The sequence below is a fragment of the Aptenodytes patagonicus genome, chromosome 10, assembly GCF_965638725.1.
Source record: "Aptenodytes patagonicus chromosome 10, bAptPat1.pri.cur, whole genome shotgun sequence".
Classification (NCBI taxonomy): domain Eukaryota; kingdom Metazoa; phylum Chordata; class Aves; order Sphenisciformes; family Spheniscidae; genus Aptenodytes; species Aptenodytes patagonicus.
In genome coordinates, this window is record NC_134958.1 from 22,432,791 (window position 1) to 22,444,200 (window position 11,410).

At 51.6% G+C, this 11,410-nt stretch overlaps 1 protein-coding gene across 5 annotated transcripts in view; it reads left to right on the forward strand.

The window, feature by feature from the left end:
• Positions 1–10,948, forward strand: part of ARID3B (AT-rich interaction domain 3B) — a 33,114-nt gene extending 22,166 nt beyond the window's left edge. For 2 of the 5 annotated variants that reach the window (XM_076348525.1, XM_076348526.1), the window contains exons 5-9: positions 4,616–4,799; positions 6,035–6,294; positions 6,519–6,776; positions 9,681–9,785; positions 10,183–10,527. In XM_076348525.1, coding sequence (XP_076204640.1) covers positions 4,616–4,799; positions 6,035–6,294; positions 6,519–6,776; positions 9,681–9,785; positions 10,183–10,382 — 1,007 coding nt within the window. In that variant the 3' untranslated portion in view covers positions 10,383–10,527. The other 3 variants (XM_076348528.1, XM_076348529.1, XM_076348527.1) reach the window with 3 other exon arrangements.
• The last annotated feature ends 462 nt before the right edge of the window (positions 10,949–11,410 follow it).

Below are 11,410 nucleotides of genomic sequence, written 5' to 3' on the forward strand. Positions count from 1 at the left end.
CAAGTCATGGCTTAGACTGCTTGATGGTGGGGAACTCCCGTGCAGCTCAGCGTGAGGAGAGGAGAGAGTGGCTCTTGGCAGGGGATCCCTGTCGTGGAGGACTCGCAAAGCCAAGCGAATCCCTGCAAAATGAGAGGGGACTTACTTTCTATGATTCGGTTAAGAACAGTCTTAGGGGCAGTTTTCTTTGCTTAACATCAGTCTGCGCCTTCAGAATTAGGTGTAAATCTGAAGTCTGGCTAAGGCAGGATGAAGAGCAGGAAAAAGCCCACCTTGGGCAGCATGCTTGGGTGGGTGAAGATGAAGATGATGATGACGGTCCAAAGCTTAGGTCCCTTTCGACAAGCAGGAAGGCTGAGCCTCAGCACTGAGCGAGTGCCGATGGCTCAGCCAGCACCCCCAGATGCTGGTTCATTGCCAATAGATGTAAAAACAGTCATTCAAAGATTATCCGGGGTTTACAGCTTCCTCAGACCCTTCTTAAAGAGCTCTTGAAGGACGAAAATCAAACAGTTGCTCCTTCTGCCTCTCCAGCGTAGGGGACATAGGGGACATTCAAGCCTATCCTTATAAGCCCTTTAGGCTTCTGTTACGTCTGCCTGAAACAGAAGAGGCTTTTGAACGGGGTGAAGCAGCTTGGCAAAGGGGGCTGCTTATTCCCCTTGAAGGACAGAGACGTTTATAGCTACAGTGAGGCTTCCTCCAGGGAAACTCTTTATTCCAGAAATCTGAATTACAGTTAATCTTAGTTACAGCTGTCTTTCCCTTCAAAAAACCAGGAGCCCGTGGCTATGGGATGATTCCTCCTTCTCCTTCCAGTGTCGTTCTTGGGCTTTTTGTCCTCTTCACAGGCCTTCTAGTTAGCAAAGGGGGAAGTAGGTTGTCTGGAGTCTTACAGCCTCTTACCCTTAGGCTATACTCCCACCCTTGGGTCTTCGGTAGCAGGAGTTTGCCTGCCCTAGAGTTTGTCTTCCTGAGGTCTCCCATGCTCGTCAGCTACACAACATCCCTTTTCCAGTGGAAACAGACTCCTCGTCGTCTCCCCCCCTTTGGCTGATGCCTTGCAGGAATGCCCCGTACTTGTGTAGCTAGGGTTATGCTAAAAGGAAAAAAAAAAAAGTAATGTACCAAGAGAACTAGGAGAGGAGCGAGTCATCTTCCTTGCCCTCTTCTTGAGTCGGGCAAGGCTTCTGCCTCTTCGCAAGCACAGTGCATACAGCATTTCTGAGAGCCGGCAGAATAGAGAGGCTCGAAAGTACAGTAAAATGAGTTTGCCATCAAAAGGCAACAAGTCTTATGCTGTGCCCCCGGCTGCTGACCTTTCCCTCTGGAATTCTCCCCTCTGACCTCCGGATCATTAATCCTGATGCTGCCAGATGACAGTAATCCATCATGGCCCCTGACAAGGCTTGCAGCCGCCTGTGAAAGGATCCGCTCGGCTTCAGCATCCAATCGTCCCATGATACTCGTTTTTCAGCCTTTCCTGTTCGAGCGCTGGGGGTTTCCAATAAAGACTTTATCGCTTTGCCTTTCCTCGGAGCGGGGCTGGGGGAGGAGAGGGCTGCGAGAGCTTCTCAGCTCTTTCGCAGTCGGATCCTATGAAACTGGCAGAGCCCTAGCTCGCTCGGTGAAGAGTACAGTTAATTTCCCAGGTCCAAAACCCAAATCACTCTTTGCTAGCTCTGGGAGATACTACTTCGAGCGGTACTGTGAGAAGGCGTGGGAGGGAAATGATCGCATCTCCGTGCTTAAGTGGTAGAAGGATGGAAGTAGTTTTGTCCCTGCTGTAGAATTTCTCAGCCTGCATAAAGAAACTTCACGGGGCGAAAAAAACAGCTAGAGGTTTTAGCTTAGTTTACAAAGCTACTAATTAAATTTCAGGGCACTTTGGTCGGTGGATCTTGTTTAAAAGCAAACTTCAGGAAGGGAGGGTGTCAAAGGGGTAGTAACATGAGGTGGGGAGGTCAGATCCGATTGCTGTTTCTTCTCCAGCTATGAGCCAGCTCTCTGGAAATATATTTAAGCCTTTATTTCCTACTGATGTAGATAATGTTTGTCCCTTTCACAGAAGCATTTGGATAAATATACTTGTGTACCTTTTCAAATGCTGAGATGGGAGAATCTAGAGAAGAACAAAACTGCGTTTAGGATAAATGCAGTATATTAAACAGTAGATATTTCCTTATACTTCTGTATTAGCGGTTTGTTTGCCTGAGGAGCCTTACCCATGACCCTTCCCTTTCACTCCCCATCTGGTCACTGTCCAAGGAGAGCTGGATGAAAGTCCCTTCTGGACAAGTTAATGCCATTTCCTAAATTGGATTGGGGAAAAGTGGGTGGCTTTGAGCGGCGCGGGGTTGCTGGATGAGCGGGTCTTGATCCTGCCCCGGTGGAGCGAAAGCTTTGCTGGCAGCGCGGTGCCACTTAGGACACCCCAGCTGGGGCAGAAATGCTGAACTGTTAATGAAGGGGCATTTTGGGGTGGGAAAAAACCAGCCCTGGCTCTTCCTGGAGTCCTCGGAGATAAATATTTCCCTGCTTTTCATTTGGAGCGGGCTGGGTGTGACTGTGGTTACTGTGGCTCAGCTGATGAATGATAACTTAAGGCTGGTAACATGATCACTCCCAGCCCTCCGTGTGTCTGAAATGATGCTGCTAGTGTGCTCTTAATCTTTGCAATAACACACCGAGACAAAATGGTGGCTGAGGAAAAAACGAAGCAGGCTGAGGACTGCGTTTACACAGGCTGGCCTTTTGGGAGGGACCAGCTCCTGGCTTGGGGCGGCTGGCTGGGATGGACGGATGGAGCCGCAGTGCGTCTGAACAGTTTGGAAACGTCTGTCTCTCTCTGCTCCCTGAAGGAACTGTCATCTCTGAAATGCAGGAAGAGGATCTGATGCAGTTTGTGAAATTACTGCTTTGTGGACTTTTCTGTCGTGGACAGGGAAGGGGTTGTTTAGACAAGGCAAGGAAAAGAGGATATGGTAGATATAAAATGACGGAGCACGTAGACCAAGCCTGATCAGGTTGCTCTTTATGTTTTCTTACATTTTCAGAGTTAGTAACTTGGTGAAATTGAAGGCAGCCCTTTTAAAGCTGAAAAAGTTTACTTTTTCTATCCAACATCTCATTAACCTGTGGGAATTGGTACCGTGAGCTAATGCATAACAGGCTTCAAAAAGAAAAGAGAGGGAGGGGGAAAAAAAAAATTACACTTACATGTATAATGAGGACATCTGCAGAGCTGAGCTGAACTCCTTTTCACTAAACAGAATAAAACCCATTTATAAGGGCCATAAACTGCTCTGCTTCGGGGCATTAACCGAATCGCTGGCTGATGAGCAGTGGCAGAAGTCTCCCCTGTGGGTTGGGTATTCCATAATTGTCCATTACGGCGCTTCGCAGGCTTTCCTGTAAAGGCTGGTGCTGACCATTGTGGTAGACAGGATACTGACCTCAGATGGACGGCTCTTTGATCCAGGACAGTATTTCCTATGCGAAATAAAAGCTTTGCTACGTCAGCGTTTTTCCCCCCTCTTCCTCTCCTTGCCTAAATCTCATTAGTTTGACCTTTTCAAACCCTGCGTGCTTTATCACTTTAAGGTGCTGCTAAAAGGGCACTATCAGGTTAAAAATCAGATTTTTCTTACCTCTGTTAACCCACAAGATGACAAAACTGAACAGGAAGGATAGAGCTGCTTCCCTGCCTGCCCCGTCTATCCTCGCAAGGGTGGAGCAGGACCTTGTTTTGGGCTCCAAGAGGTGCTTGGATGCCTGGTGCTTCTCCCAGCAGCCGCGAGGGTGCCTGGCTTTGCGGTGTCTGCAGTCGGGCACGCTGATGCCGCGTCGCACCGCTCGTTTGTTCGCCTCCACCATCAACGCGATTTTCTCTGGCTTTCTCGCAGCGAGTTACCGCTCCAGCAGCTGGGTTGCAGTTGCTACCAAGGTACACGCGTGGCCTCGTCGGTGTGTCATTTGGGAGCGTGTTCAGGGGAAAGGAGTGGGAGGGTGAAAATGCTTTGTGAGAGCAGGAGCTGTGGCAAAACGTTACGCACGTGCTTGTGAGGGAGGACAGAGGTAAATGTACGTGGGGGAGGGAGATGCTCTCAAGTGTCACGTACCCTTTTCTGTCGCGGTTCCCAAGCGATACAGGATAGCAAATCCTGGGGAGTGAGGGAGCCGAATCCCGATGTACGAGTAGCTCGAGTTGCCTGGCTGCTCAGCCCCTTCCTGAGCACAAGCGATGCAGATTTTTATCTGCGATTGCCCTGGGAGCTCATAAAAAAAATGATTCCTCTGTGCTGCTCCCTCACCCCTAGGATTGAATAGTCCCTACTTCCCCTCTTTCTATTTTAGAAGTTGCTCTTAGCTGCAGGTTATTATTTGTCTGATAATTGCTTTTGCCCACAGGAAAGGATTTTTCATGAAAAGGACGTGCCATGTAGCTACACTTCTCTGGCTCGTTTACTCACCTATCGAGAGGCCTCAAGTCAGGCTACAAATAGAGTTGCCTGAATTTCCTATTAGAAGGAAGATCGATAGCCCCAACCCGCCGGTTTTCTTGGCCTCATTTTCTCTCTGACTCCATGTTTCCTTCCCCGCTGTTTCCCTGCAGGAACTCCCATCAATCGGATCCCCATCATGGCAAAGCAGATCCTGGATCTCTACATGCTCTACAAGCTGGTGACCGAGAAAGGAGGGCTGGTGGAAATCATCAACAAGAAGATCTGGCGAGAGATCACCAAAGGCCTTAATCTGCCCACCTCCATCACCAGTGCCGCATTCACGCTTCGAACCCAGTGAGTCCGGGAGGTCTAACAGCGTGGGTGTGAACGCAGAGTGGGGATCGGGGAGTGCAAAGCAGGGACTGGGGTGAAAAAAAACTAAGAGACTTCTACTCTGTGGCCAGGGAGGAGCTGATAAATTGCTTTATTTATCCCTCTCGCCCAAGACGTGCAGTTTTTCCTTTCTGTTCTTTCTGCTCTCGTTTTTCTTAGCAGCGATTCTTCCTGAACTCGTTCCCCTTCCACCCCTACGATCCCAGCGCTAATACGCCATCGCCTTGTTCGCTGGGCTCTGCGCCTCCCTCCGTCCTCTGCCTTTCTCGCCTCTTCAGAGCTTAAACTCCTCGGGGCAAGGAGGGTCTTGCTCTGTCTCTGAAGAGCGCTTGGCACAGCGAGGAGGGAGGGAGGCCTCCTGATTTGTGGGCATCGAGTATGAACTTGATCATTTAATGTCTGTTATGGCTACTAAGTTGTGGAAACTTGCATTCAGCACCTACTTACTGTGAGGATGGCCTTTCTGACCTGCAGTACCTCACGTGGGTTAGGCAAGCAAAAAAAAAAAAGGGAAGCAAAAGTAGAATAAGCGGAGGAAAAAGAATAGTGAAAGTAAACCTACTGTAAAATTTAAGCAACGGGGCGAAGCTGTGCTTTAGTGAGTGGAGCATGGAAGGCTGGGCTCTGGGAATCCGCACCCAGCTCTTAGGCAGACTCGGTTTTCCTGGAAGTTATTGGAGCCCCTGAGTCCCAGCGAGGGGAGCTCCTTGCCAGTTCTACAGCCTTTGGTACAAAGAGTCTCCTGCAAACGTGTGTACCAGTATTCGGCAAAAGCGGTATGGTTTGGTGCTGCCCGGTACAATTGACTTGGACAAGGGTAATTCCTCAAACTTCCTTCCTTGCATTAAGTGTTACAGTCCAAGATCTTAATTCTTATCGTTTTAGACGGTGTCTCGGTTGTAAAGGAATTCTGGATGATTCTTTGCTGCCCTTGTGGGTGTAGTAGTATGTAACTATGTGCTTCCCTGTAAACACTGAGTAAACTCAACGTTTCTTTGAGAGCTGTGCCTCACGCCCAAACTGCTCAATGCTTATCAAACCAAGCGCGGCGGTGGTCACGATACGCAAAGACTCCGGGTCTGCAGAGGACCTCAGTCTGAAAGTCTTCCCGAATGCAATGCTTGTTGCTGTAGCCTAGAATTTCACGTTCTATTGAGAAACCTACTTGAGTTTCCCTGTGCTCGCCTCCCTCCCAGGTATATGAAGTACCTATATGCCTACGAATGCGAGAAGAAATCCCTCAGTTCTCCTGCTGAGCTCCAGGCTGCAATCGATGGCAACAGGCGGGAAGGCAGGCGGCCCAGCTACAGCTCCTCTTTGTTCAGCTACTCGCCCACCACCACGGGGCCTCCTTCCCTCCTGTCTCCCCCAAAGATCCGCTTCCCCATCATCGGTGTCGCGCCAGGCAGTGGGACCAGCAATCCTCGGGTGTCTCCAGCAGCAGCTGTCAGAAAAGGTCAGCTACTTTTTACTCGCGGCAAAGAGGGTGGCCGGGTTAAGAGGCGCAGGCACTGAAACACAGTTATTTTCCATTTTGTCCGCCCAGACTGCTTTGGACTCGAGAGCAGTGGGACTCGGGTGGCTCGGGGTTTGCAGAACGTTCTGCCTGCGGTTTAAACCTTTGCGTGCTCGCTTTAGGAAGGGCCGTGGGAGGGACTAAGTGACTCTTTCCTTTTCTAGGTGACGGCGTGCCCTTGACTGTGTCTATGCCAAATCGTATTGCCGTGCCAGTGACCTTGGCTAGCCAGCAGGCAACTGTGGCAGCAAGAACAGCCACCCTAGAGCAGCTGAGGGAGAGACTGGAGTCGGGAGAGCCTCCGGAGAAGAAGGTCTCACGGATGACAGAGGAGGAGCAGCGGCTCGTCCAGCAGGCTCTTCAGCGCAACCTGTTCAGCATGGCGCGGCAGATCCCCATGAAGATCAAAATCAATGGCAAGGGTAAGCAGCACCTCTAGATACACAAAAGGCCTGTGCAGACTGCAGCAGGGAGGGAACTGCTCCCAGTTTAGGATGTCAAACACCTCTTTACACACAGGCTTGATTTTTCTCTCTGGGTACCAGGCAGAGGTCACTGTCAAGAAGCTGTTAAAATGGAGCTCAGTAACTGCAAAGCTAAACTGTAGCAATATTTTATTAGGTTTCACTTACTGCTGCTGGTTTTATTCTGTTCTTGTCGCTGCATAATCCGGCATCATCCGAATCCAGCCTGGATTCGGAAGCACCCTAGCTGTGTTCAGAAAGCTCTGCGTCTAAGCTGACAAAACCCCCTTGACCCATACAACAGGACCCTTACTCTGAGCTTATGACCTCCTGTGTTGATCACGGCGAGATTGCTTCAGGACTCAAGCTGTTGTGTCTCCCCGGACCTTGCGCTGTGGGGAATTGCCGGTTTCAGGTGATGCTAGCTCAGTTGTCCTTGCGGCAGCGCTCTGTTGCGTGCTGTAAGCATGCTCCTTCCTTCACGGGAAGCACGTGGGTTGGCTGCAATTGCTTTGGGCCACGTACCTGACCCCCTCGTGTTTAATACCTGGCGCGTACTTCAGATCCGAGAGCAGGGTTTAGCCTGGCCAAAGGCAGTCCTGTGATTCTGCAGTCAATAAGACGACTTTTGGAGGGGAAAGCCCCCCGTGTGCCAGACGCTCGGCTTTCCCCGGCCCTGCTCTCACCTGAGCCTCATGCCAGCATTGTGCTGCAGGGAATGATTTTTTTTTCCTGTCCTTTCCCGGTCAGGAACCCTTTTAATTGATCGTGGAGGTAACAGCTTCTTCCGTACGGGCAGCAGGCTGCAGGAGACGCGGGAGAGAGATGCCCAGCTTTTAGGGCATCTAAATCTAAATTTTAGGGCACAATCCTTTGTCAGGTGTGATGAGGAGGCCACAAAGACCTGTGTATCTGCAGGGGGGCCCTGCCCGTCCCAGGGCTTTTAGCAAGTCAGGTGACTCCTACCAACATCTGCTGCAACCCTACGCACAGCCTCCAGGCAAAGAACTCCTGGCAAGGCTGGGTTAGGAGGTCACGTATAAGCAGCATTCACAGCCTGGGAAATGCACTCCTGAAATGCTTTGTAAAAGGGGAGTCACCCTGCAAAGGTCACGTTGTCAGAATCAATACTGTTATATAGTGGCTTCAAAAGCTGATTAAGTGCCGTGGCTCCCTTACCTGTCCTGGGGGCTGCACTTCGCTGGACAGCAGAGCCTCAGAAAATTTCAGTCCCGACAGCTGCTTCCTCCAAACCTTTTGATCCGTTAAAATTAAAAGTCTCAGACCCCCTATTAATTGTACATTGGGATGTAGGCACAAGGCCAGGCAAGTTTGGCACGGCTTAGAAGAAAGGGAAGAGTTGTTCTTGAGGCCTTTGCTAGCGATGCTGGTAAATGCTTTATTGAGACGCTTTGCCAGACGTATGTATGGCCAAGGGTCGAAGCGGGTTCCCCTTCGAAGCAGTAGCAGCTGGCTGCGGAGTTAAATGGGGTTGGGACTTCACATCACAGTTCCTGACAGCTATGCATCCACCTAAATGTCACGGTTACGTAAAACCAAAACGAAAATAGTGAGTAAAAGGCAAGACAAATTTATTAAGTCATGTTCATTCCCTCTCATCTCACTTGATTTTTATTTTTTTTTTTTTCTTTCCACCCTGAACTTCCTAAATCAAACCGCTGGGAACAATTTTAGTCTCTACAAATAGTAACGGGCCGAGGGCTGAGCCCTAAGGATTCAGCGATACTATTTCCACCTTTGTTAGGTGACTGTGGACGAGTCTGTCCTGTCTTTCGTGCCCTAATTTTCCCAACTGCAAAATAAAAATAATATTGTGCTTTGTGGAGCGCTTTGAGAGGCGCTTTTGAAAAGCACCACGTGAGCTTATTATAGCTCGATAGCAACGTTTAGGTTAAACGTTAACAGCGTCCTTAGCGTTCTTTACAGGGACGGTGGACTTGCTGTCCCGGCAGACTTGAAAGGAGTTAAAAACATGCATTTTACATGCAATGTCAGAGCCTGAGCAGACTGTCTGCATCATCTCTCTCTGTTTTAATAGCCCAGTGCCCCAAAACCAACATGGGGTGGGCCGGTAACCATGATACGGCTGTGCAAACTGTAAGCGCGCATTCACGAGCGCGGAGAAGCAATCCCGCAACCCAGGCTCACGGTTACGGGTCGCTTAAGTTGGAGGTTCAGAAACGGCCGGGAGCGTTTGACGTTCAGCTCCCCTTAAACGTCAGTGCGAATTCAACCCCTGCTCTGCATTGGCACGTTCGGAGCTTGCCGACACGGCTTAGGAAGGACCCTCCAGGCTGAGGGGACAGCCAAAACCAGCTTTGACGCGGGCCGTAGGGGCAGCCCAGCGTCGTGTCCCTGGGCTTGAGTCCTTGGCGCTGCGGGTAGTCCCCCTCCCTCCAGCGGCCGCTGGAGATGCTGCAGTCTGAGCCCCTCACCAGCTCCTCCAGAAACCGCCGCCTCTCAGCGACGGGGGAGAGGGGCTGTGCAGGCGCTCCCCGCCCGCCGCAAACGCAGCCGCCATCCAGCCGATTCAAAAGATGGTCTCGTCTCGCGTGCTGGCAGCTTTTTCCTTGGAGGGGATGTTAATTTGGCCCTCCAGCGTGCGAGTCGGGGAGGGATTTGCGAACGCCGCTGGGATCCCAGCCCATACTCAGTTCACACTGAAGCATTTAAACACCTGCGTAGACTTACCTTATCGGGGGGCCAGAAGCAGAGGTCGCGTGGGGATCTCCTCACCAAAGAAGAGGCAAAAGGAGGGCTGTGTACACCTTTGATCACCTCTGGATATTGCGGGAAACAGGATAGTTACTCTCTAACCCTGCATCTCTTCTTTCTTGAAAGAAGATAAACCGGACTCGGCGGCGGCGGCGGCGGCACTGAATTTGTCACCTAACGGCATTGGGAGCATTAACATGTCGGTGGAGATTAACGGCACAATTTATGCTGGTGAGAAAGAACCGCTCCCGGGGATGGGTAGAGAGCCAGGCTGGCGGTGCAGAGCAGGACGGGGAGAGGGTGGCGTGCTCCCAGGGGCTGGCCTTTGCCAAAGCGCAACACACACAACCTCTCCGGCTTAGAAAGTTCAGCAGGAGATGATTTCTTTTCTCTCTCCCTTTTCTTTTTTCAGCCCTAGGCAGTCAAGATTAATGCCCTTTCCTTCCGGTGGTGGTTGTTAGTGTTTTTAAAACCTGAGGGAAGGGACCTCTGTGGAAGTGTTGGCAGGAAGGAGCATTATCCCTCTCCTCCTGCTGAGGAGTGGCTTTACTCAGCTTCTCCTCGCGCGTCTCTGGGCAGCACGAATTGTTGTCCCCTGTACTCTGCTCGAGCCGTTTCGCTTCTGCAGGTCACACACACGCATCCTTGGACAAAGCCCGAGCGGGAGGCCTGGCACTGCAGTGCAGTGAAAGGTGCTTCTCTCCTCCGAAGGCGTTGAAGCCATTTGGGATCTCTGTCTTCTGTAAGCACAACATCCCTGTGACAGAGGCTGCCGGAACAAGTCCTGGGGGATCCCTTCGTATATCCCGGTCACCGTTGACCCTCTGATCTGTCTCCAAGCCTGCTTGTCTTGCACCGAGCCTCTTTCTGTTGGGATGAGATCTTTGGGGTTGGATAGACTGCCCTTTGCTCTGTACCCTATCCCTCTCAGCCGTGCCACCCCAGAGTCCCAGTAACCCTTCTCTTTCCCTCTCTCTGCCTTCCAGGAGTGCTCTTTGCCCAGAAGCCAGTCGTCCATCTCATTGCAGGCTCCAGCACCCAAAGTTCCTGCAGCAGCAGCAGCAGCTCCCACTGCTCTCCCAGCCCTACCTCATCCCGGGGAACCCCCAGTGCAGAGCCCTCCACCAGCTGGTCTCTCTGATGGACGGCCGAGCCTGCTGTCTCTCACACTGGCCTCCGGCAGCTCTTCCTCTCTGCTCTCGGCAGGGAGCGAGCCGGGAAGGAGTCGCACAGATTACCTCATCTCAAGGAACCTGCTTTTGCGGTTGGCCAACGGCAAGATGATGCTGAAACCTTTCCATGCCAGCGAGTTTTTCTTCATCGTCTGTTTGTCCAGCCTTTTTCTTTGTTCTCCCCTTTCTTCCTCCCTTTTGCTTTTTGTTTTCTTCCTCCTCCTCCCAGGGTTTGCTGTGTTCCTGTCGGGGGGTGGGACATGGAGGCGGGGGGGGGGGGGGGGCATGCCTGGCGTTTTTCAATCAGGGATCGTCTCTAGGAGCTGCGGGTTGAGAGATGGCCGAGACGTCACCAAGGCAGGTGGAAAGAGCTGTGGAGTTGGGGCGGGGAAACTTGGTTCTCCTCGAACCAGTAGCCAGAAGGACTCTTCCCACAAAACAACTCCGTGTATTGACAATCCTAAGAGCCGGCGGGATGCCTCGCCCCTGTCCTCCCGTGGCTTGTGGCGCAGAGGGCCGTGCGGCTGCAGAGCAGGCAAGCTTCCTCGCTTTTCTTCTTCGGGCTCTGTCGTGGTCCGGTGTTCGTATGTCCTCCCCTAGAACACGTGCTCTCGGCTCGTGAGCCTCCTTCCCCCTCTCCGAGCTCTTGGCAAGAGGGGAAGGACTTTCTCACCGCTACGTTTG